Source organism: Camelus ferus, chromosome 12, assembly GCF_009834535.1.
Source record: "Camelus ferus isolate YT-003-E chromosome 12, BCGSAC_Cfer_1.0, whole genome shotgun sequence".
NCBI classification, from domain to species: domain Eukaryota; kingdom Metazoa; phylum Chordata; class Mammalia; order Artiodactyla; family Camelidae; genus Camelus; species Camelus ferus.
This window is the reverse complement of record NC_045707.1, coordinates 57,103,262-57,130,249: the sequence shown is the minus strand read 5'-3', so window position 1 is coordinate 57,130,249 and position 26,988 is coordinate 57,103,262. Positions and strand designations below refer to the sequence as shown.

The 26,988-nt window shown below is 36.9% G+C and overlaps 2 protein-coding genes across 3 annotated transcripts in view; one reads left to right on the top strand and one right to left on the bottom strand.

Annotated features, from left to right (window-relative positions):
• Positions 1-20,352, top strand: part of ACSS3 (acyl-CoA synthetase short chain family member 3) — a 134,099-nt gene extending 113,747 nt beyond the window's left edge. The window contains exons 12-16 of the mRNA XM_006189289.3: positions 4,599-4,680; positions 6,315-6,437; positions 17,483-17,582; positions 17,665-17,840; positions 18,692-20,352. Of these exons, the coding sequence (XP_006189351.2) occupies positions 4,599-4,680; positions 6,315-6,437; positions 17,483-17,582; positions 17,665-17,840; positions 18,692-18,760 (550 nt within the window). The 3' untranslated portion in view covers positions 18,761-20,352. The remainder of the gene's footprint in view (positions 1-4,598; positions 4,681-6,314; positions 6,438-17,482; positions 17,583-17,664; positions 17,841-18,691) is intronic.
• A 1,258-nt stretch (positions 20,353-21,610) lies between these two features.
• The window catches only part of PPFIA2 (PTPRF interacting protein alpha 2), a 389,252-nt gene continuing 383,874 nt past the window's right edge, over positions 21,611-26,988 (bottom strand). The window contains exons 30-32 of one of the 2 annotated variants that reach the window (XM_032493818.1): positions 26,301-26,460; positions 25,014-25,105; positions 21,611-22,993 (exon numbers count right to left, since the gene is read on the bottom strand). In XM_032493818.1, coding sequence (XP_032349709.1) covers positions 25,047-25,105; positions 26,301-26,460 — 219 coding nt within the window. In that variant the 3' untranslated portion in view covers positions 21,611-22,993; positions 25,014-25,046. The remainder of the gene's footprint in view (positions 22,994-25,013; positions 25,106-26,300; positions 26,461-26,988) is intronic. The other variant, XM_006189282.3, reaches the window with a different exon arrangement.

Here is a 26,988-nt window from a genome sequence, read left to right as displayed (position 1 = left end):
GACTCATCCCCAAATCAGAAATAGTGGTAATGTGGTAATTTTGAAAAAAACAAAACAAAACAAAACTCTTGATCCACTCTGGGATTTTCTTTAAAACTCTTTTGTTAAGCTTTCTAGGAATTCCTGCTTTGTTCTTCAGGGGATCCCTTAATTAGAGGGTAGACATTTTAGTGATTCCTAAACCACTGTGGACCCTAGGGTGTAATACACATGGACCCTGCAGTCCTCATAGGTTTCTTGCCTCCAAAGGATTTATCTTTCTAGATGAGAAAACTACCAAACTGCATGGAGGCAGCAAAGTCTTTTGATTTTGGAACTTACTGCGGGCAGTTAATTTAGCAGGAAAGTTTTGATATCTGAATTGCTATGAATACAAAATGTTCATGAATTTTAGACGGTGCTCATGTAATTGCATGCAGAGATCCCAAGAGCAGAAATAAAACTATGAGTCAGTAATTTCCAGGCAACACTGTGCAGGGCATGAGAGAAAATTTTAACTGCAATTGCCTTTCTCAGTCCTCCAGTGCTCACTGTTATTAAAGCCATAGGTCTCTGGCTCTTCCTGGCTCGTGGGCACACATTATTCTGTGACCAGGCACGCTTGTTGCTGTTGGAAGTGCAGCTTGTCTGCTTCCTGCTGTGTCCTGCTGGCCTGTCCCTGCAGGCAGTGATGGGGTCTGAGGGAGCTGGAGGGTGGTCCTGTCTGCGTGGCTTTCACCCTGGTGCCTGCCGGTTTCTCAGCCTCCAGATATTGAGCACTTGGTCCTTAATGATGTTTGTTCACATCTTTACAATTTTGCAGGAGTGATTCGGTCACTCACTGCGCTGCAGTCTTGGGGGAGGATCAGGACAGCTTTCCTTCACCACTTTATCCTTTGAATAACCAAGGATGGCAGGTAACTGTAATCCCGTTCCTTTCTAAATCTCCTCTACAGATTTTAGTAGGGTCTTTTATTAGCTTTACAGCAACATAGTGAACTAGGCGGTGGGACAGCTATTATCTCATTTTCGACATGGGAATCTAAACATCATTAGAAGTTACACAGCTAGAACTCACATTTCTTACCCTGTCTTGTGTCTGCCCACTGAGAAAGAAATTATGGCTAATCAGCCTCTTCTGGGGAGATGCAAAGTATATCTTCCTAGGAAGATCTCAAGCGAAGCCCAAAGACCTCATAGGAAATACTGCAAGTGCAAAGTCGGGATCTAACTCCAGAATTCTGTAGGGAGCAGGAATTAAATGTCTTCAGGTTATTTCTTTTACCATGGGGATTCCTGCGGGAGCAGTGAATGTAGGCCATCCTTTACCTGGGAATTCTGTATGTCACATGGAAGGAATGTTTACCTTCCACGGTGATGGATGTTCTCTTCCTTCATTAGCTGTCTAAGGACTTCTCAGCACTGTGATGCCTTCCCTTCCACACACACACATGCACAGAGGAATCACTGCTGCCTCTGTTTTCCTTCTTCCCTCTTAAGAATGTTCTCTTTGGAAAGGATACTTTCTAGGAAGAACTCATTCACAGCTGGGTGGGTGGTAATAAGACTCCCCTTTCACTCTGGTAAGAGTTGGAGCAGTATCACAGGGTGGTAACATTTGATCTTGTATTTGAAGGATGAGGATGGACATTAACCAGCACACTACTTGGTATTTCAACAAAATTTCCTCCCTTCTGCCAGTCCAATGATTTTTTATATTATTATAACTATAGAAAAAAAGTGTTTTTTTCCCTATGACTTCAGAAAAAGAGCCCCAGTGCCTTCACTACTCCAGAAGTAAAACCTTCATTTAATATAGAATAATCATTAGGATAGCAGCCAGAGAGGTGGTCATTTGGAACGCTGCAGAAATGGTTCTGCTCTAGCTCATACACACCCAACTCCTCTCTGGAGATTTGTTGCTTCCCTTCTCACATGTTTCACTCCATATATGTATACAATCACAAATACTTTCCATTCTGGAGCCCCTCCTTTCTGCTTTTCTTTAGGACCATTACATGGCATCTTCCAGGGTTCTTTCCAAAGTTGCTTCTTCCTATCTTTTCAATATTTAGATTAACACCTGCATTTTTAAAGATACCAGACTTTATTAGTGACGAACAGATAGCATTTTCTTATTTTATGCTAATGATTAGTTGGCCCCTCTTTAGTATTGGCAATTGGCCTTGAATTTCTCCTTCCTAATCTGCACTCTCTCCCTGGATCATATACTTGCTGCTATGTTATTCTTAACTCCCAAGGTCTATGCAGAGATAGGTCCAAGCCTACACAGGCCTTTCTCACAGGGATGAAAGATGACATACAAATGCATACTTCCCCTGTTCTTCAGAAAATTTACACAGATATTTAAAGTTTCGTGCAACAGCTGAGAAAGCTGGTGTTCTTAAAGCTGTTTCATTTTTCCCCTGGAGGATGGCTACCTGTATTTGTAGTCCTCTAGACGTTAGTAAATTATAAGAATGGAATCTATATGTTTCTATGTTGCTACTATATGTATATAGTACTAATTGCTAGTACTATTTTTTTTAGGAAATAAAGTTATCAGGGCATCTTCTTTTAAGAATAGAGATTGCAAACTTAACCAGCTTCTGAGAAGTGAGAGATGTACCCTTTCTCTCCAGTAACACTCCTACTGGAAAATGCTGGGCTCTTGGGCCCATGTGCACACAGTGAGTTAGGTACATTCTAGGCCACCAGGAAACTCAACTCACATTCCACACACTAAGGGCTAACTCATTTGGATTATTGTTGGAAACACTCAGCAGTCTCTCTTCACTGTGAGGAGGCAGTGTGTGGACACTGATGAACCAACACCTTGGATTTGCGGTCTGTAAAATGCAAGAGCCACTTCTTTAACAATGTGCCCTTCTAGATGCTGAGCTCTTCGTATGGGCGATGGTATGGGTTTAAGGATTTGGATCTGTCAAGCGTATTGTTCTAATGGTATATTTCAGGAATAGTTGGCTTCACTCATTAACGTTATCTCTTCTGGCCCATGTTGGCTTTTGATTTGTCATCTCTTCTGAGTGTCCTCTCCATCTGTTTATCCTCAGCATCCTGACAGTGCTGCTAAATAGGTGATTTTTAGTGGCTGTAATATTCATATTGTAGTTCAGTATTTAGTGATGATTTTTACACGTTTTAAAAATGTTAACAATTAAAACAAACTGATAAAGTGAAATCATATACATGGTTATTTTGAAAGATTAACAGAAAAATTGGTTAAAAGGACCTGAAAGGGTTATCTGCGTCTGCTTGCTGCCTTTATGTAGGTTTAGTGCTGAACAGGAGGAGTAACACCATCAACAGCAACAACATAGCGGCATCTCTGTAGTTTTTTTTTTTCCAGATTAGAAAATGCTTTTGCATGCATTTTATGTAATAACATGAGGTCCACAAATGCTGATGTAGCCTTTTCCTTCATCTTAAAATATGACCAAAAGAGAAATATTACAAAATATTTTATTACAAAGTAAAATATTGCATGGGCAGGCTAGACATGGTGGAAATAGGTGATCACAGCTGACCCCACTTCTAATAGCATTTTCTACCTGACGGAATGTGAGAATACAATTCAGTGCCTCAAAGGTCTAATATTTACGTGGAGGGTGTGTGTTGTGGCCTCACGTTGGCAGTGACCATGTCTATTTCATTTTCAGTTTTCTCAGCATCAGTGCTGTGGAGTCACCACTTCACTTGGTATTATTTGTGACTACAGGAGGGTAGGGTTTTGAAAATCCTTAAGTTGTACAGTATCTAAATTTCCAAACTACAAAACATCTAAAAGAGTTCTGTGTCCAGAAAATGCACTGAGTGGTTATTTTTGTTAGGTGATACTTCGTACAAGGAGCTGATGTGAGAATTTATTCATTTATTTATATACAGATAAATACACAGATAAAAGCTAAGCCCTTGTCATGTGTATAACACTTGTTTCATACTCTGGAGGCAAGAAGGAAACCTAAGAGGAAGTTGAGGGGGAAGAAGGGATGTACACCACTTCTGTTGTATGTGCTCACATATCTTCACGTGTTCATCGGGGTGAGAAATCACATGGATGGTCATGAAAAGAACAGAAGAGGGGACAATGGGAAGGAATTCCCAGAGTGGAGAGGCACATTGATTGTGAAGATAAGATTGTTCATGGGATGTTTAATTGGTACATTTTATTACACACAGAGACTGGCAAAGGTGTTACCTTAATACTTAAAAAAAAAAAAGTTTATTTGCCTATGGTAGAAGCCTATTTCTCTTAAAAAGTAATCTGATGATGCATTTTTGGTTCCTTTTTGCAGATGTTATGCTTCTTACTGAAACAATGATTGCTGCTAATAACGATTTAAATGCCAAGTGTGTGAGCCTTTAGTGCCCTTCCCAGAAACTACAGTCATCCCTCCGTGACTTTGCTATGTATGTCATGAAGTGGGCAGCCACTTCAGCCTCAGTTAGACACCATCCGTCCAGCAGATTTAAGGGTTACAATTCAGTGTGGGATTTGAATTGTAATTATTCATCACAGTGGAAAATTATCTTTTCTAATCAATCTGTCTTTATTACCTACTTTCATCATAATTCTCACTGCTTTGTTTTCGTATAAGGTTGCCATTACCACCTGGTGCATTTTCAGGACTCTGGAAGAATCAGGAAGCATTCAAGCATTTATACTTTGAAAAATTTCCTGTAAGAACTTAATTATACTTTTTGCTTTTACCATCTTATGCACTTCTTTGTAGTTCTTGCCTATTAAATTCGATAACTCGCTCTTAGAATTCTAGAGCACAAAGCAACTTTTTAAAGATTATCTGGACCAGTTTCATGATCTCAGGGACGAGAATGCCCAAACCTCAGATGTCCAAATGAGTCATTTTTGTATTTATTTATCCGTCTCTGGACACTGAAAGTTCTCAGTTTCTCTTAGCAGCTTCTCGTGAAATTTAACAGCTGTTCATATCAGGAAAGTTTTCACTAAGTTAAAACTTTGGGGGCTTTCTGTATGCTTTCCTGCATTGGATTCCTCCGCACAGACTGAGAACACCTGGTCAAAACTGGATGCTGTCATGAGAACCTCTTTACCTCCTCTACTCCTGTTTATGTGAGCAAAATTTGGGTTGCCAGAACTGTATTTCTTTTATCCTTTTGCCTATTTTTGATGTTCTTTCCTGAGCATTTGCTGAGCTCTTTTTATTTTAAAATTCCATTTTAAAATACAGGTACAATATAGAGAGAGTGTTCTCATCACCCAACCTCCAGTGCCCTGGATAACAGGAAGTGTCTTCCTGTGTTCTTTTTGGCCATTTCCCCATTACTCTGATTCATGTAGTGAATCTAAACTCTGTCTTGTCACCCTGACCTCAGCCCTCTCATCTAAGGGCTTATTAACAACACGGAAGGGTTGAGTAACTTGCCCAAAGCTTAGAAATAACAGAGCTGACATTTGGACCCCATATAGTCTGGCTCCAGTATCCACACCATATCGAGATTGTCTCTCTGACAGTAATTGCAGGAAGAGCTGCCAATTATTGAGGGCTCGTGTTGGGCCAGGGTCTGCCCTCCTTATACGCCCCATGCCATGAATGCTTCTCACAGCCTTATTGCGAGGTTCATCACCCCCTTTAATAGATGAGCATACTGAGTCTCAGAAAGATTAAGAAACACAAATAGTGTTTCACTTGGATTTGTCCTGAAGCCCATGCTTATAACATAGGTATTAACATGACTCTGAAGCATTTGGGGAAATAATATTTCTTTTTACTCCTCGTTCTTGATTCTTCATTAAAGTGTGACTTCTGAATCAGTGAAGACGTGCTGCTTCTCTGAGTTGATTAAAAGTTATATTTTATACTTACTATCTAACTATATTTCACTGAAGCTCGAGTCCAATCCAAATGAGCAAACTAGTGGTCTCTTTTGTAATTATCCACAGAGAGCTTTAAAGCTTTAAAAAATTAAGACAATTAAAGAAGAAATCTAGCAAAGAATTGCTTTGCAATACCAAAGTATATTGGAAATATTGAGCTATTACTTCTCCATTAAAAAAAGAAATTGGGTTCATAAACTTTATAACTCTAGGTTCAAACACTTAGCTTGAACATATATAAGAACACTTTAATTTATTCCTGGTTGTTGGAGGAGTGAAGAGATTCTAGTAAGCTTTCAAAATCAAAAGCAATTTAATTTCATAGGCTAGTTATGAAAAAAAAGTCAAATGCATACAGTAAACCCCTTTCTATCACATTTTATATTTTACCAAGCTTAAAATGATTGCATTACCTAATGCTACATGCAAACCAGACATTATTTCTTCTTGTTTTCAGGGATACTATGACACCATGGATGCTGGTTACATGGATGAAGAAGGCTATGTGTATGTCATGTCTCGGGTTGACGACGTGATAAACGTTGCAGGTCACAGGATTTCTGCAGGTTCCATCGAAGAGGTATTGATAAATACTGGTCTTTTCTTCCAGTTTCTTCTCTGTGTTTAGGCACAGAGCTGAGCTGAAGTCAGTAATAATGAGGTTAAGTCACTGCACCTAGAAAATTGCCAGGCCCTTCATCTGCAGCTTGGGCTACAGTGGTTATGCTGGTCTCTCTCACCTCACTTTTCTCCCATGTGGATTTTCATACTCCCCACAGTCCCCCGATTCCTGCCTGGGTGATGGTGAGGAATGTTAGGCACTTACCTTTAATTTGTTATTTATGGGAGAGTTTACATACGTTTGTTTCCTGATACTTGCTACTTGATTGCTTCTAGCTTCTTGATTTGCTCCTCCTTGATAACTAGGTTTGCACGTAAAGTGGTGTGAGATTGAACATTTTATTGTACTCTTAAATCCGGAGAATTTTCTTCCAGTGTAAATTACACAAATTTCCCAGAAGAGTTTTTAAAAAATGTTTCCAACTGTTTGCCTTTAAATAGAGTAAAATTCACTTTTTTGTTGTTGTTGTATAATACTATGAGTTTTTTACTTGTAGTATAGATTCTTGTAATCATCACCAACAGACAGGGTACAGAAAAATTTCAACACTGCCAAAGAATTTCCTCATAATGTCACCTTTGTATTTGGACCCTCCCCTCATCCCTAACCCCTGGTAGCTACTAATTTTTTTCCTTTCTCATATTTTTGCCTGCTCTGCAATGGCATATAAATGGAATGATACGGTATGTAACCTTTGAGACTAGGATATTTCATTTAGGAAAACGTGTCTGAGATCCATTCAAGTTGTGTATATCAATAATTTGTCCTGTTATGTTGCTGTGCAATATTCCATTGTGTAGACGTAGTAACCAGTTTATGTTTCCTTCACCCATTAAAGGATATTTGGCTTGCTTCTAGTTAGAGGCAATTATAAATAATGCTGTTATACACATTCAAGTACAGGTTTTTATGCAAAAATTAGTTTTCATGTCTCTAGGATAAAAACCTGTAGTGAGTTTGCTGGGTTATATGGTAAGCACATGCTTAGGCTTATAGAAGTTGCCAGGCTGTTTTCTAGTAGCCATGCCATTTTTCATTCCCACCAGCAATGTTTGAGGAGTCCTGTTTCTTCTCATCTTCATCAGCACTTGGAATTGTCATTATTTTTATTTAAATCACTCTAATAGGTGTGTAATGCTATCTCGTTGTGCTTTTAATTTGCTAGTCTGTAATGACTAATGATGTTGGACACCTTTTCTCATGTTTATTTACTATCCATATTATCTCCTTTAGTGAAATATCTGTTAAAATCTGCTATTTTTTTATTATTCAGTTTTGAAAGTTCTTTAGATATTCCTGGATACAAGGCCTTTGTCTGATATGCAATTTGCAAATATGTATTTCCTTCCAGTCTGTGACTGGTTTTCTCATTCTCTTGAAAGTGTTTCTTACAAATCAAAAGTGTGTTAGTGTGTTTCACATTGATGAAGTTTAATTCACATTTTTTTTTTCTTATAGATCATGATTTTGGTGTTTAAGAATTTGTTCTTAATACAAGGTCATAAATATTTTCTCCTTTGTTTTCACCTAAGAGTTTTATAGTTTTACATTTAGTTTTATTGTTTTGTATTTCGTATCAGTTTACATTTATATTTTGAGGTGTTTTTTTTTTTTTTGCATGTGGTGCACGATGTAGGTTGAGGATTTTTTTAATATGGATGCCAGTTCTTCCAAGTGTCATTTGTTACAAAGGTTGGCCTTTCTCCATTGAATTGCCTTTGCAACTTCCTCAAAAATTAGCTGATAATATTTGAGTGGGTCTATTTCTAGAGTATCTCTTCTGTTTCATTGATCTGTGTGTTTATCTTTTCACCAATACTATTCTGCCCTGAACTGTAACTTTATACAATGTCTTAAAGTTAAATAGTGTTTTTCGAAATTGTTCCACTTTTTCAAAATTGTTGTAGATGTGCTCGCTTCAGCAGCACATGTAACAGTGTTGTAGATGTTCTGGTTTCTTTACTTCTCTGTATATATCTTAGAATGAACTTTTATTTAGATAAAATAAATCCTTCATGTGTTTTGATTGGGATTTTATTAAATCTATAGATTGATTTGAGAAAAATTGACATCTGAACTATACTGAACTGTCCAGTCCCTGAACTTTGTATGTTTCTCCATTTATTTAGGTTTTTCTGGTATGTTTCACTGACATTTTATACTTTTGCATATACAGATTCTGAACATATTTTGTTAGATTTATACGTAAGTATTTAATTTTTTTAGCTATTGTAAGTAGAATTTTTTTAAAATTTTGGTTTGGTTTTCAAATTTTTATTGCTAGTGAATAGAAATACTATTGATTTTTATGAACTGATAAGTACCCTCTGATCTTATTAAATTGACTTAGGAGTTGAGGGGTGTGTGTGTAGATTCTTTGGGATTTCCTATGTAGACAGTCATGTTGTCTGTGGATAGAGATAATTTTATTGCTTTCTTTTTAATCTGTCTTTTATTTATCTTTCTTATCTTACTAAATTGGCTAAAACTTCCAGTATGATTGAAAGTGACAAAAGCAGGCACCCTTCTCTTGTTTCTGATCTAAGGGAAACGTAGTCAATATCTTACCATTAAGAATGATGTTACCTATTGTTGTTTCTGCAGATGATACTAAATGAGGAAGTTCCCTTCTAGTCCTCATTTACTGAGTTTTAAAAAATTTTTTATCTTGAATGAATGTGAAATTTTGTCAGATACTTTTTTTTGCCTCTATTGATGTGACCATGTGGGTTTTCTTTTTAAGCTTGTTAATATGGTAAATCATATTAATTGATTTTCAGCTGTTGGCCCAGGCTTGCACTGCTTGGAGTAAACCTCATTTTTTTGCAGTGTATTATTGTTTTAGTATATTGACTTTTTAAAAAAATCTATGGTAATTTTTCTTGATCTGAAGTTGGCCTTGTGTGGTAATCATACAGCCATTCTAGGTTTTCTTAAACAGTGTTTGTGTCATTTATCTTCTTCATTCATTCCAAGAGTGCTTGCCCGTACTTTTTGGATCACAGTTACTGTGGGGTTTTTAGTATTAACTTTGTTAATTTTCCTGAGTGTGCAGTTGAGGAGTTCTGGGTCAAAGACATGTATCTTAGTAACAAGTGTGCCATTGCTCTCTTAGCCCAGGTCTTATCCCTCGGTGATGCACAGAGAGCAGATGGGAAATTCCCTACGTAAGTAGCCAGACACATCATAGATGAGAGACAAGGAAAATTATTTTTCTCTGCTTATAAAGAGGAAGGAGACAGCTCTCTTTCACCCCTCCTAAAGAGGTCTCCTCGGAAACATAATGGCCTGCAGCCAAATTCCAACTCTGGTGTGTATATAACATCTCTTTGATGTATGTCTCAACTCTTACAACCTAGTAATGCTTCCTAGTTCTAAGGCTTTATCTTTTTATGTAAATACCTAGGAAGGTAGTGAGCCAGTCTCTCCAGCACCTTCTGAGTTTCACCTAGGGATCTATCTAGTCTAGGCTGTAATCATTTGACCCTGCCAGAGAAATTAGAAAATTTTATTATCCTGTCATATCAGAGCAATTAACTAAGCAAATAGCTATAGATCAAATTCTTATGGCATTTGAAGAGTCTCAGGAGAATAGGGATTTTTACAGGAGCAATAAGAAATCTAGAAAAGTTTTATTCCCCTACAGATGTAATCGCTACATTAAAATATTTGTCTGATAATTCTAACATTTGGATCATTTGGGCTTAGCATCTGTTGATTATCTTTTTTCTTAAGAGTTGTTTAGGTTTTGTTTTTCCTTTTTGTGTCCAGTAAGTTTACATTTTATCCTGGATATTTTGACTGTTACATTATGAGATTCTGGATCCTTTTTAAATTATCTGGATTTATGTTCATGTGGTTGTTTATTTTAGCAAGTGGCCAACCTACTTAAGACCGGACTACATGTCCTCACCCACTTTCTGTGGACTGTGGTTCCAATGTTAACTGTGTTTTCAAAATCCTTACGGTGCTATTCTGGTCTATCTCGCTTGTGTTTCTCCCAGAGGCCAGTCTGAAACTCCAGTTAAGTGTGAAAAATCTTTGTTGTGTTGATTCTGGTTGGATTCATGCATGCACAACTTCCAGGTGGCTCAGGACTTCATACACAGATTTAAATTATCCTCTTCTCCAGCTCCTTCCTCTCTGAGATCTACTCTTCACTTTTTGATCCCCAAGTCTCCCTGTTACTGCTCTTCTCAGTGGGAAGTCAGGGCTTTAGTCTCCTGGTACCCCTCCAGGGGTCAGTCCTTCCAGGTTGACCTGCACAGTGTTCCTGGGGAAGGGAGGGGACTCTGTCTCCTTGCTAACACTTGCTAGTACAGGGCAGGGCAAGTCAACAGGGAACCACTCTCAAGGACTAGATGGCTGCTGGTAGGGAGGGCAGGTGACACTGTCTCTTTCCAAGCTCTCTTGGTGTAGAGTTGGGAGAACCCAGGGCTCCACCCCCAGGAGGCCACACCGTGATTGGGGGGAAGGTAAAGAACTCAGCTCTTTAGCTGGCATTTACCTGGTGTAAGGCGGGGAGAATCACGAGGTTGCTACAGCTCCAAGGGAAAGAGGGGCACTGCTGCTCTGTTGGTTTCATCCGGAGTGGGGAGGATGACATCAAAGTGATGCTGCCTCCCAGCTGCTCTGCTCCTTCTCCTGGACCTCTGGGTAGACACAGCAGACCTTTCTTGGGGCTTTTCCTGCCCGCACTTATTGGCAGTTACTTTGGACTGCCCTGGAACCCAGGCAGTGAATGAATAAATGAAAGAAAATGCCTAAGGTAGTATGATTGATAATGCAGTGGGATAAAACAATTGCAGAATCACAGTTTAATTCCCTTTTCTCTAATTAAAAGTGGTCACCTTGTCTAAAGGTTGTCTTTACCTTCAGCAGCAAATTAATGACTTAACACTTCTTGTCACGTAGGCTTTTTTTTTCTTAGTGACAGTTGGTATGATATTGAGTAAAAGGGAAGAGAATTTTTATAAAATATTTTGAAACACATGACTGTTGCTTGCTACTATAATATTATCTTTTTAACCAACTGAATCTTGTGATAACCTGAAATTGAAATTCATGCTTCATGTATTTTGGTGTGTTGACAAAAGGTGGTTCTGGGTGCATGAACTTTTAATTTCTTGCTTGTAGGAGATTACTGCCAATATTTACCTGCATTTCTGGTAGACTCAGCTAATCAAAATATGGAGATTACATGTGCACAGCTCTTATTATCAGTCAAAATTCTTAGTTCTCTTTTTTGTTTTTAGAGTGAAAAGCGTCAACCTATTCAAATATATACTGTGCTTTAACATGTTCCTACTGACGTCCTTCTCACCATATGTAACAGCAGAGGGAGGCAGGCAGAAGACAGGCAGTTAAAATGGCAAAGTTGAAAAAAAAAAATTGTGCCAGAATCCATGGCACCTATCAGGAATTTTGTCTCTGGGTCTTAGAGAACCAGCACACTCTTGAGAGCAACTCTCAGCCTTCAAGCTGTCTTGAAGTAAATGCCTCCGTTTATATGAATTAAATGATTAACTCTTTATTGTATATTTATGCCTAATAAGGAAATTCATATCTCATTTTGTACCAGGTTTGTCTTTTCCATATTGGAATCTGTTAGGGGATTGTGAGCCAGCATTTACCAGTATGATATGGAAAAGTTCCCAACTCCTAGCAAAATTGCTTAACAAATTGGTAATTCGTATTTATATTGATGGCATAACCAGTTTTTACTAAAGTGCCCAGACCTTATTTTATATGTTAATGCTTTATCAGGATTCTCAATAACGAATGCTGGGCTCCACTTTGACTTTTTGAAATGGGACTTGAGATTGTTACTCCATTGAGAGTCTTATTTGTGGAAAATAAAAATAGACTGAATGTTGTTTATATATATAGTGAAAATATCTGAGCTTTTTCAGATAATATCTGAGCTTTTCCCAAAGTAAGACTTGTGGATTTATTACCTTACATAAGACCAATTCAAGGAGAAACTATTAAAATTACTACATTAAAACCATTGCAGGAAACTCAATGTTCGGTTATCAACATAAGAAAATGGAGTCCTAGCATGAATGTTAAGTCCTTTTATAAATTTAAGAAGACAATATCCTTGAAGATCCCAACACATGTGAGAGCCTTCTGTAAATATTAACCATCAAATCTAGTTGAGCAGTTGGTTAATCGTTGAAAGCCTAGCATCTAGCTAGGCACTTGGGACACTCTGGTGGATGTTCAGGATATTCTTAAGAAAATTGTGCCCCAGGCCTGCCAGTTGCAGTCTTGTGAGCCAAAATCACTAGAAGTCCGTGTGGTCCTTTTGCTTAGGTCTCTTTCACTGTTGCGGGCAGATCTTTTCGTACAAAGACACCTTCAGGGGACAAGTTGGGCTCCCTGATTTCATTCTTTCACCAGTAGCTTAAGTTTTAGTTTGTTAAGGAATCCTACTAGTATCCTTGGGAACTTGGAAATCTGGTGTTAAAATACTGCACTGACAGCCTAGGGCAGTGTTCTTGTGTAGTTTGCCCTTTTGAAGGTTGTTCTGAACAGTGCATCACTGTTTTCCAACTTAGTTATTTTGCTCGCTGTTTTAGGAGTGCTTTCTTCAAGATTGAATATATTTCCATAAAGTGTGCGTTCAACAAAGATACCGTGCAATTTTGTTTTCTACCCAATGTTAAATGACTACTGGATTTAAACAGTTGTGAAATTGCTGAATGTTTTCCTGGGCACTGATATGAATATTGATGGAGATGTGGAATCTGACAGTTTCTTAGATGACTCCAATGTCAGAGGAAATAAAACAACATTCCTCCTCTTCCCAGTGCAGAGACAATCTCCCACTGCAGAGTGGCTTCTTTACAGCTTATGGCTTATGAGGGCACTTGATTTAAACTAATTTTTCTGAAATTTGCATACTTAAAAGATAATTAAGAAACCTGTGTAATTCAGCCCACTAAAGCCATGAAAATATTAAAATCCATTAGAATTTACACAAAAATGGCAATACTTCAGAAACAGTGAATGACAGATATTTGCCAGGCCTGTTACCATACCATTTATATACTCACTTTTGGGGAAACAATGATCTTTTAAGTTGTATCACTTCTTTGGGTACTTGAATACCAGTTAACCACAGATGCTTCATGGATTTCAGATGGAAGGAATGTATGAATGTGGCTTTTGATTTCTCCCTGTAGGACATTTGGTTGGCTTCTGTCCCTCATATGTTGCCAAGACATATTTTAATGCTTTCCTTTTTAACAATTCAGTTATTGGACTCCTTATTTGGCATGCAAATGTTGTTTGTGGAGCCAACATAGAAGGCTGCCTCCCTTCCTTTATGGCATCTTTTTAACGCTGATAAATTAATATAATGTTTTATCCACTATAATGATGAACTTCATTTACAGATGGTCCAGCATTCTGGAAATGATCTGTCCCTCACAGATTTTTAAGAATTTATCTTCAGTTGCCAAAAATGGGAAACTTGGATATTATACAGAATTGTGTAATGTATTTCTTCTGATTTTAAAATACTCTCTGCCCTTATAGAACACCAGTTAGCATTTTCCCATCCGCTTCTAAGAACACTAAAACCGAGGATGGAAACATGGCAAAATTAAAATAACAAGGTGAAAACGTGGCAAACTAGAAGTTCTGATGTTCAGTTCAGTTAAAAGTACAGTCATACTGGTTAGCGGGCAAAATACCTGGACATACTTTTTTTTTTTTTAAACAGTGATTTGAACAGATACCTTGGCACTTAAAAAACTCAAATTTAGAAGGCATGTGGCACCAGGAAGAACTTTAATAAATGGGTTTTTGACAATTAAAACTCTGGTTAGCCAGGTACAAGTGTTTTTCTCTACTAATTAAGGGAATATTAAATCAGAATTAAAGAATTGAACCCACCAAGTCTGTGTCCTATCTGCTGTAGACAAGGTCTTCTCTCACATGGACTGGCTTGGCGTCTGAGTACTAGCTACCAAAATAAATCCCTGGCAATAAATTTGTCTCTGCTCTCAACATATGGACCTGAAAAGTAAACAAGACCTTAAGAAATGGGAAAGCTGTTGGAAACATTTTGAGGGTTCACATTGAAGCAGTGAGAGAATGTGGTATCCTGTGGTCTGTGTAGTAATTGTTTTGCGGAAGCTTTTAGTCAGACCCAGCTAATGGAAAGAAGGCATGGGCAGCATTTACCTCAGCAGTGAAGTTACTAAAACACATAGTACAAAACCATTTATAGAACATGTACTAGTCTCAGCACTGTAGGAGCCAAAAACTATGTGGATGGCAGCCCTGACCACTGAGGACTTCAAGTCTGATGCTCACAGTAGGCTGTGGGAGGAATCCTGATTTGCATGCTTCATTAGGGGCAGGGCGAGTTCGTACACTGGTTTGTACCAAACATGTGAGCAGTCCATCGAGTCTTCTAGGAGTTCAGAGAAGAGAAAGCTCATTTTCAACATGACTTAAGTTTTTTTTTAGAAAGTTTGGAATTTTTAGTGGCATATTTCAAATTCTGTTTTTCTCCTCCCTCTCTGGCTGTGCCTTTTTGGTTGAGTTTGTCAGCTGTTCCTTTTTCATATGGTCATTAGATGTTGGAGTTCTTTATGGCTTTTACCTTTCCTTCTCTTGTCTTTCTCCCTAAATAATTTCATCCATGTCCATAGCTTTCACTATCTTCTGTACATCAGTGACATTCAAATACACATCTCCAAAGTAAGACTCTCCTCAGATCCAAGTGCCTCAACTGGGATGTGTAAAAGGGACGTCAATGGAATAGCTCCAAGATGTAACACATGATCCTTCCTCCCAAGCCTAGCCCACAATCACATTTTCTGGCTTAGAAAATGACACCACTATCCAATAACCTACTCAAGCCAAGAACCACAGGGATCTTTAACTCTTCTGACTTCTTGCTTCATATCTAATTTATCATCAAATTTTCATTTTACCTCTAAAGAAACTGGGATCTTTTTATACCCACTACCATACCTTAGTCTACTATCATAGCCTCTCAGGTGGTCTCCCTGCGTAAACTGTGACACCCAGCTTCAGCAATCCTCTAATCGTCACACTGAGACGAAAGTAAGTTTATGCTTTTCAAAATCCATTCTTCAGTGGAAGAAGTCAATCTGTAAAGGCTGCATACTGTATGATGTCAACTATGTTAACATTCTGGAAAAGAACTTTGGAGACAGTAAAAAAAAAAAAATCAGTGGTTGTCGGGAGTTATCTGGAAGTGACGGATGAACAGGCAGAGTACAAGGGATTTTTTGAGCAGTGGAACTATTCTGTAAAATACAATAATCATGGCTATGTGGCATAAAACCCAAAGCTTGTACAACACCAAGAGTAAAGTCTAATGTAAACTGTGGACTAGGGTGAGGATTCTATGTCAGTGCTGGTTTTTCAGTCCTAACAATGACCCCACTCGGTGAGGGATTTTGATGGTGTGCAGGCTGTGTGTAAATGGGGGCAGGAGGTGTATGGGAACTCTGTGTTCTCCGCTCAGTTTTCTGGTGAATCTAAAACCACTCTGAGAAGTAAGTTTATTTAAAAAATCCATTCTGATGATGCATCGCTCTTTACTTCCTGAAAGTGCTTTGTTGCCTTCCCAGTGCTGCTAAAGTAAGAGTCGGATGTCCCGAGCGCAGCCCTTCTCTCCCTCTGTAGCCTCATTGCCTCTTGCACCATTCTCACCCTTGCTCTCTGCTTTCCAAGCCACAGTGGTCTCTCTTTGACTTGAGTGGTACCTGCCCAGTCTCTCCACGGGGCTTTTGCTTTGCCCCTCGTCCTCGCTTAATCAGTGTCTATGCAGCCTTTACGCCTGTGCTCACCATCACTTCCTAAAGGCAGGCTTCTCTGAGACCCATATTCTTCTGCTGCCAAGTTTGTTGCTTTTGCTAAATCTCTCATTTAAAAATCCAAGTTATTTCCCCAGAGCCTGCACTGCTTGTGTATTTAAACATCCATTCTAGTTAAATATTCATTATTATTAATATTGCCCTCCCCCACTAGACTGTAAGCACCATGAGGCAATACTCAGACTATTTTTGCTCACCGCTGGAGCCTAGGGCAATAAAGGAGGTTGGAAGATAGGAAGTATTTAGTGTTTGTTGAATGAATGAATGGAAGAAAGGATGCGGACTGTCAAGCTAGTTCTTGGTTACAAGTTTGCTCACTGTCTTCCCCAGCTGTTAGGGGTTTGGAGTCACTGACATATATATTAATCTCTCAGAAAAGAACCGTTTTAACATTCATTTTTAAAAGTTTCATCACAGCAGAATTTTTTTTAATTCTAAGCTTCTGTATTTCACGTGGTTATTCAAGTCGGTAGGTTCTATGATTCCAGACAGAAAGCTGCTTTGCTCTTAAGACATTTAGAGCTTAGGGTGAACAATATGAAAATGGTTCCTCAACTGTGGTGATTGTCTGATATCTGGGCTTCACTTCGTGTCCAGCCTCTTCTCCATGTTGTGGAAAATCCTCTCTGGATGGGCAGTCACTCAGGAAAAGCTGTGTGTTCTGTTCATTGCTCAGGAACAGAGGCAGAAGTAAAATCACTATTTATTGGTGGGGCTGCCTTGGGTTCCTCTGTAGGGTATCCTTACGGTAGCCAGCACTAAGGCCACATCACTGTTTTCAGAAGTTCCCTTGTGGGTGATTTCCAAGTGGTATCCACTGCTTATTTTCCTTGACTTCATTAATAAACAATTGAGATGAAGAAACAATTCCCTTGCTTTCCAGGTAAGCTAAGCAATTGGTCTTAATTACTGTCAGCCCTTAGTGAGTGACCACCACGGGGAGCCCAGCCATTTACCTCAGTGATAATGATGTGAACGGTGAGGTGGTAGTAATTTTCACACAGGCAGCTATTGGTTTTTGAGTTCTCTGACATGGACTTTTTCTCCCAATTGAAATTATATATACTGTGTGTATATATTCATACATATATATATATATTTTTCACATATATTCTAAGTGAATTTTTTTCATTACAGTCTGTTCTTTCCCACGGCACTGTGGCTGACTGTGCCGTTGTTGGCAAGGAAGATCCTTTAAAAGGTCATGTCCCGTTAGCACTCTGCGTGTTGAAAAAAGGTGAGCGATCTCTGGTCCTCCCTGTTTGGGCCCTGAGTGATTCAGGTCAATTCAGAGCTTACCATCTGAACTTTCTCCCTAGATTTAAACACAACAGAGGAACAAGTTGTAGAAGAAATTGTGAAACACGTTAGACAGACCATTGGACCCGTGGCTGCTTTTCGAAAGGTGGTGTTTGTCAAACAGTTACCCAAAACCAGATCTGGCAAAATTCCCCGCTCAGCTCTGTCTGACCTTGTCAATGGCAAGCCCTATGAGGTAAATTATCAAGGATATTTAATGCTCGGTTCTGAAGTGTTTTCCCCTATTTCTTTGGCATCAACAAAGCTCTTAAAAATAGTTCTCAAGCATGAATTATATCCCTAACAAACACGTAATAGTACTTTTTTTTTTAATGTTAAGGGGGAAATTGCATACCCATCCTCTGTGTAGGTATGAGGGTTTTGGAGAGAAACACAGATTAAGACTGTGTGTTTTAATGTTAAGAACCCTTTTGTGAAAATATATTACTATTAGTAAACATGTCAGTTAAATTCAAACAAACTTGTGGAAACTCAATCTTATTAAATTAAAGATAAATTTCCCTTCATTGCAGTCATTAGTGACTATTAGTGAGAAAGCAAAAAGTTGAGGCTGCTATAGATATTTTAAAGGTGGCAATGGATGTATATACTCATTATATTTCTTGTTTTGAGTGAAAAGTATTTTAGGAAATTCAAGCATATGCATTCTTTCAATTTTGCGCACATTACACGTGCATAGATGTACATATTTTTAATCATCAAGATCTAATAAACAGTGATGTAACGAACAGTAAAGAGTAGTTGTATGAGCAAATGCAAAAAAGAAAATTCTTTCGACAGAATCAGCATATTGAAAGACCCATAAGAGAAAGTACCACCTAGGACCAATAGTTTTGCTAACTGAACCATTTCTTTTCTATAGATACATTTTAAAATTTAAAGTTCAAAGTTCCCTATTTTTGAACATTTCTCGATGAGTATGATAAGATATGGGGAAAACAAGATTGCACATAATTGTTTAATTGTATAGAAGAGTAGAAGGGGTTCAAGGAAGAGCCTTCATCTGACTCTTAATCTTCTTTCCAGGTGACTCCTACAATTGAAGACCCCAGCATTTTTGGGTACATAGAAGAAGTACTGAAGCAGGCATCATGACTTCTTTGTTTTTTTTCTTTTTTTTGAGTCACTTTTCTAATTAGAGTCAAGTTTTTGGAATTATTTCCCAGAAATCATTATTTACATAGAAATTACTTGCAAACTGTGAATTGTAAAGCTTGGTCTAAGAAAAATCTACTTGAAGACTGGTAAGAGACCTGTGCCTTGTATTTGATTAGACCAATTAGCACCATTACCAGTTGCCGGTAACATGACTCATTACAGGTTTTCCAGCACTTCAGTTTAAGAAAGATATATCCAAGGTATGATTTTAAAAAACTGTATCCCCCCCAAAATATTTTAATTGAAAATGACACTAATATCAAGCCACTTCCTTGAAATTAGGACTCTGCATGCAGCTTTGACCAAAATCTAAAACTCAAGTTGAGTCAATTTTCTTATAGAAATTCTAATAGTTTCTAATATTCTTGAGATGCCCACATGCATGGTTATTTAAATGAAATGAATGAAATGGGAAGTTTTAGGTAATCATCTAGACATGATTTCCTAGATAGGAAAATCTAGTTTAGTCACACATTTCCTGAGGGAAGCCTGGGTACCAGAGTTCAGCCCTCTTTTGTCTTTTTGTTACTTATTCAAGGGAAATCAACTTGCCTGACAGAGAGCCTAGAAGTCAGTTAATCCAATCTCGTCAGAGAGATGAGGGCTCCTTGGAGCCCCTCCCTTGTCAGGTTCTTAGTTGACTGTGTACTTCTTAATGATTCCAGCTTCTTTTGGAAAGGGAATGATGTAGACATGGGTACACTGGCAAGGAAACCTCCTAAGAAAGAAATGTCAACATTTTTACATAATGCTAAAGACCAGGAAGTGTTTTAAGAGAAACCAAAAATCCAAATGTTATGTGAAATCTCTAATTTTTAAATAACTTGCTAAAAAAATTGTCCCATCCAAGCACATCTTTTCATGTAAACGTCTATGAAACTATTGAGCATTAAAAAATAATAACTGAAAATGAGTCTTTGTTAATGAGCTTATGGTAATGTGCCAATTAAAAGAGTAGATACAGATATAAATTTGACTTACTTAAGGGTCTACATGATATCAGTTATCAAAGAATGCATTTAAACAAAAATATACCATACTCACTGAGTCCTTGATGGTTCTCAAAGTAATCCTCTTTCAGTCCATCAGGAACATTATTTTTAAGAGCAACTCTCCTAATATAATAGTCTGGGTGCATGAAAGATGTATGAGACATAATAGATAAGAGCTTATTTACTTACTTGTTTCATAAAAATTGCTGACAACTTGTATAAAGACATTCTGAAAATGTTAGGTTCTTTTGAACTGTAGGCTATAAAATAACTGGCTTCTCAAATTACAATGTTATTTGCTTAAATTGACTTTTTGATTATTACACCTGAAAAATATATTCATCTAGTTGTTCCCTTTAATTATTTTAGTAGCCTGAGTTAGACCATTTAGATAGACTTTCAACTTAAAATTTGAAGCTGTGGCATTCCTTAAACTCTCTCTTCTTTTGGGTACATTTTATCCATTATCACAATTGTAATCTTAAGAAATAATACATTTTTTAATGTCTTAGCATTTTTTTTTTTTCATTTAAAATTCAGTTAACTTGACATGGTAGATTCTTTAGCTGAATGTGTATCATTGTTCATTTGCAAAGTATAAACTCAGGCAGATCCAAGAATTGTGTAAAGGTTTTTACCTCTTTGATCCTCTTGCACATTTTTCCTGGTAATCAAATCTGAAGGGACTCTTGAGCAAGCAGGCTTGAGTTATTTTCTAGCTGAGTAGGACTGGAAAACAGTGCACAAGCCTGGGGAAGTGGCGTTTTCCTGTATCTGGCTGAGGAAATCGATCTCCTTTGCAGGGTCAGAGAGAGTACTGTTACTCTCATAAGAGTAAATGTGGAGCAAGAAAGACACAGTCAAGTCATCAGATTGCTTAAATTTTTGAAGGAAAATAAAAAGAATTTTCTATTTTAATACTTACCATAAAACACTTTCACTTGGTGGTACTTAACATATTTTGAATTATATGTGTCTTTAAAAATAACAATGTTACTAAAATGTAATCTTGCTAAATTTGCTGAAATAAATTCTGCAAGTTCTTCTTACAGTATTTTCATAGAATGTTTTACTGTAAGATATTGGAAAAATTAAAATATAAATATTTTCAAATCTATAGAAAAGTTGCCAATTAATTGAGTTGTTTTGCTTGTGAAAATGCATTAAATATATACAAATGAGAACTGCTTTACATTTAAAAACAGTCTTATTTATAGAAAATTATATTTGTAAAGTCTCTGATTTATAAAAATATGAAAATGCATAAGGCTGATAGAGGGTCAAAAGGAAGAAAAACCAAGGTTCTAAGCTTAATCCATTAAATGGATATTAGAATGTGGCAGAAATGATCTTATACATTGAAAAATATTTTATGGTCTTTGAGGCAACTAGCTGGATCTTTTATATCCCTATGTGTTAGAGTCTAGTAGAAAAGATTACTGTTTCTTACTAGGTGATCTCTAAAGGAGAAGCACTGTTTCTGCAATTAATTTGTGCATAACAGTAGATGTAAATCTATTTTGTATTATGATGACACCATTGTTTTATATTAATTTCATTTCTGTAAGTAAAGCTCTTTCCCATTGCTTCTAATCAGGCAACATTTTTAGAAACTTTAAAATCACTCTTATAAGCAAGTTTAGTGCTCCCTCTTGAGGCAGACTCACTTTTGAAGACAAATATTAGATTGAGAATCACTAAAGGCATGATTTTCATTATAGTTTAAGTAATTTTTAAACTGGATGTGACTAGAAAACAAAGCTTAAACAGAGAACTGTAAGTATCTTTTTTTTTATTGACAATGGAGAAGGTTTCTGTTACCATTACCTTTGACTGAATCTGTTAAACAAAAATCGACATCAAAAACAAATGTAATGTACGTGCAAACATAGCAAATTAAATACAAAAAAGGAATTACTAGTGACAGGTCTTGCGCTTAATAAGATCAACCAGCAGAAAATCAGCAGTTAGATAAATGTTGTTATTATTAAATAGGTTTTCCTTTAAGTCTCCCATATAAACAAAGAATAAACAACAGTAACACCACCAAATAAAGCCACAGGGAAGAGATTACTCCTCTATATTTTTGTACATTATATATGTTGATCATTCTGTCTTTCTTCTATTTCCTCTGATAAGACTGACTTCAGGGAAGTCACAAGGCCTTCTCAGCTAAAAGCATATAACGTTAGACATGAGTCTGGCTAATGCCCTGTTACACTGACAAAAGGGAAGGGTTTCTGGGTTTTTTTTTTTTTTTTTTTTTCCCAGTGGAAATGACCTCAGACTCTGCAGTGGTTGATATTCACTGAACAGTGCTGGCTGGCGGTTCAAGATGTTTGGATGGACATGTCGTTTTTAGTAAAGAAGTTTTTTTTTTTCCTTTAGTCCACAGGTAACAAGAGAAGATAATATTTTTTTTCTTTATAAATTCTTTTTTAATAATTGCTTTTGACTTGTAAACAGTTTGGCTTTGTTCTGTATTGAAAAGGAGATCGAGCCATCACAGTGCTATTTCTGAAGATATAGGACATCCCTGATTGCCTTTAAAGGTCTATTTTTGGCTCCAGTTCCAGGTTAAATCATTCTTTTTTACATGATCAGAGGCAGGTTTTCAGCTTTAAGGATTGACAGACTTGAAGGAGAAACATGTGGAAGCATAAGACATGCTTCCTGGAAACATCAATTTGACTGTTACAATTCAAAAACTGTAAAAATGGTGGAATGGTAAAATACAAACAGTACTTGGAATTGTCAAATGTTTGCACTCAAGACTTCATGAACTATATATTTTATTTCTTTAAAAAATCATATTTATATCCATTTACATAAGACTTACACATTTAAAAAGAAATACATACACAGTAATACATAAATGCCTAGTATATTACAATAAAACATGTAAAACGCGTGGCTCCATTTCATAAAAGCATCTGTTGTACAGAATTTATGATGTGGATGGTGCTTATTATCCAAATGACTTAAGTATTTTCTTACAATTGTAGTAAACTAATCAAACTTAATATCTGACTCCCCCCCACCCCCAAATCACATTTTCAGCTTAAATGAACCATGAGTTGTGGTTATTTCCTTAGAATTCAGTCTTCACAAAGGTTTTCACTGCTTGTCTTCTTGGACGGTAGTGCACTTTAGGTAGAGTAGACTGAAAAGACGACATCTAAAATACGTAACGGACAGCATTAGTTGACTGAAAGGTTCAGACAGGAAAATCTCCCTCTGCTAGTCCTGGTGCACCTCCATGCATCCTGCCTACTTCTGTCCCAACAGACAATGAGGAGGAGATCATCTCGGGTCTAACCAATAGCTCTATGTAATTAACATTTGCTCTTCTCCAATTTTGTGCAGGCGAGCTTCATAGATAAGATTTGCTCAATTTTGTCAAGGAAAGTGTGGCAGTGATATAAACACAGATAGATATTCACAGAAAATGTCAGCAGTCCTTCTGAAAAATGTCCAGCTTGCTCAAATGAGTTGAGTTGACCTATTCCATGGAATAGATTTGTATTCTAATTCATATATTTTAGAGCTCTTCAAGAGATACCTTTATTTAATTGTGACAAAAACATAATGATAATCATAACATAAAGAATTTGGGTCAGTGATGTGGTGTCACTGATTCCTTCCAGTCATAATAAATACACTTATGGAAAGATCGCAATTAGTATCCTGATACAAGAGAAATCATAAATAATGTGTTCTGAATTATTTTAATTGAAAAAAGTGCTAGTGTTTCATCAAAATATAACTTTGTTGTCCCATATTAACTTACTGGAAATAAATACCTATATCCCATTTAATGGTAAAAATTAGAAAATAGGAACTAGAATGCCATGCACAAAATACAGATTGCAAATAGTTAAAAGAGTCATTCTACCCATCAGTCAAGAGCTAAGAAGCAAGCACTACTCAAAATATTAAATAGTCATCTGTAACTTAGTGAAGTATTCAGTTCCTGGGAAATTATCATGTCATGTGTAGCAGCTATTACAAACAGAATTTTGGAAAGCCTCTTATTTAGCCAAATTATTACATACTTTTAGATTACGCCTAATGAGATGCCGAATCATATACCATAATTAAAATTTTAATGTTAGGATTTTACATTCTGAGATGAAATCTCTTATCTGAAAGCTTTTTGTTGTATCAGCAGCAGCTTCATATAGTGACCCAAATAAGGCAGCGTATCAGCTCCTGTATGAGGGTACAAAGACCATCCATAAACTGTGTGGAGCTTTTAGTTCAAGGCAATGAATAAACAGCACAAGATGAGCTGTTCCTCTCTCCATCCCTGTGCACACATTTGGTTTTAAATATTGCTCTAAAGAGTGTCTTTTTTTTCCAAAATATTAATTTGTCATAAATGTTAGAATATTTTGGTAAAGCACAGTCTTGGGTTAAAAAAATTTTTTTTATGAGTTCTTAACATTTATAATCTAGGAAAACAACAGTTTTACTAACACTGTTTTTCAACAAAACTCCATTTTCATACGGATTTGGAAGTAGATTCCATCAATTAATATTTTTCTAAATGCAAATGCCTTATATCTTATGATTATACAGCAAGGTTTTGTTAGTTCTGTCTGCCATTTTTATAAAGTGATTTCACTTTGTTCTTATGCCATAATACTTAGAATTCTTTTTCATTTTCAACAAATATAAATCACATTGATGAAAAACAACATACTAATAGCTCAGACTTTTCAGTTATACTTTTGATTTTCATATGAAATCATTTCCAAATCATTTTCCTGTCTCTGCCACTATTTGACTCTGTGTACCTGCTAGAATTCTGTCTGCCTATTTCAGCTTCCCCTACATAGAATACTCACCTAAAAGTGTATTACTCTGTAAGTGCCAAACTCTCATCAATAAAATGCTATGTGCATCAATATAAAATGCTACTAAAAAGTAGAGGCCAGCGTGGTAGCAGCCTGTTGACGTGTAATAAGATAGTGACAGGCCTCCAACAGACCTTAAACCAGAGCAGACAGACGGTGATCAGGAAATCCTAGATGAAGAGTTACAATATAGATTCCTTTCCACCCTCGAGCAATTCAAAGGGGTTATCTCACTCTGTACTGCTAGGCCATCCCAAAAAGTCTCGTGTATATTACTAGTCTACGGAGGTTCCATTTTTTTGGCGGTTTGTATTTTGTCAGCCAAGGAAAGCTACTCACAGCAAGTCAGTGCTGCCTCCTTTGAGTGCCTTGTCAACATGAGTATGTGCGAACAGTGGAGCTGTCTAACCTCTGCAGTCTTGATGAGGCAACTGCAAACGGAGAAAAGGGCTTTAGAGGGACTCGGATGATTGAGTACAAAATTTCATATGAGAAAGATTTCTTTTTCCCTGCAGAAAGGGATCTAAACGTATTAAAAGACCTTCTTTCTCTCAGATAGAAGCCACTCGTCTTCCTTTTCTCTAGACCAAGTTACTAATGAAAATTTATTCCAGTGTGATTCAACTGAGCTTTCAAGTTGTACATTCCTCCTTGGATGAAATCTGTAGCAAGAACAGCTCCCCTGGGTGCTCTGTTTTTGAAGCAAAGATTGCTCTTCGAGAATTCGTTATGATGGATTTTTCCCCCTCCAATATTGAAAAGCTTCTACACTCATTTTAATCGTGTTGAACTCCTCATGAATTTTGCTAACGTGTTAATAATATTAACAAATTAGAAGAAATGTAGATCAAAAATCATGGTTTATATTGGAACCATGACAAGTATAAATGCCATGACAATATCACCGTGAAAAGAAAGAATGATTCTAGGTGACTGTCTCAGTAAAGAGAGTGGGACTTTTTTGCTTAATGCCTACCAAACAGAAATAACTTAGTGACTGCCATCTCAAAGTTGTCTCTCCTCCAGAATGGCTGTTTTCCTTTGTGACGTATATAACACAAGTCTAATGTCCACAGAAGGAAATACTAGTTGGGAAATTACTGTTGGTTTTGTGTTTGTTTAGTTCTCTTCTCATAGTTGTGCTTGTTTATTTAAGGCCTTCTGCCTTGGTCAGAGGTGAAAATATCTGATGAGTCTGAGTTTCTAAGATGAAATATAGAACTTGCAATATTCGAACATGTAGGGTGGCAGTGGAGTTAATTTCCATTTACTAAGGACCTTTAGTCCAAATTCAACTTCTAAACAAATTATTTACTTGGCAAATAGAAGAGTAAAGAAACACAAATCATGCAGATGTTTATTTTTCTTCCTAGATGTGGACATTAGCCAAATTTGTCCTTTGGGGGGGTATTTTAAATTATTTTTTTTAATGTGAATAAAGTGCCATGAGTTCATGCATTAGCAGTTTACAAAAGAGTATGGTCTAATGAAAGCAAAGTAAACTTCAAGCAGAGCAAACCAACTCAAGACAAGAATCAATTCCAGAAAGCTGTGCAAGATCAGAGAATGACAGCATTTGCTAAACAAGCTTTATACTTTATAAGCAGAAATGCAAAACTACTGTACCATCCGTTGTCATTTTCCTTGACTGCCCAGAAGTTGTGGTTAACCTAAATCCAGCCGGTAATGTTTCTGAGGACCCAGGCATCATGCTGATTCCATGTACTTCACGGGGAGGAAATTGCCTTCTCCAGGTCGACCCACGCCTGAAATTCTTGTCATCACTCTGCCAGTACAGAGTTATTATTTGATTCAATAAAAACAGGTAAACTAGCCCAGGAGCTTAAAACTGTGTGCTTAGAAACATGTAATATTGATTATTTGCATGCAGTCTGGAAGCTATACACATGAAATTTTATGCTTTCTTTTGAGTTCTAGTGATTCCAAAATGAGAATGCAGGAGACTTGAAATATAAATGTTTTTATTAAAAACTCATAAGATTTCAAATCTAAGACATATATAAAAGTAAAATCTTTTACAATCTAAAATAAAACCCTACAGTTTTTTCAAAAAGAATATTAGACGTGTTTTGTTCCACTTAATGCCAACTGGTTTTATGGTAGGAGATGATTTACTTATTTGAATAAATGTTGGGTAAACTCTATTTGACTTACACACTTAAATATTTCATGATGTTTGCTTTTATGTATACAAAAGATATATGTTATGGGAAATCTATATTTGAGACAGCCTGGCTCAAATGGGATACTATATCTTATATTTGGTGTAAGAAACTTAATTTGTCATTTGTTA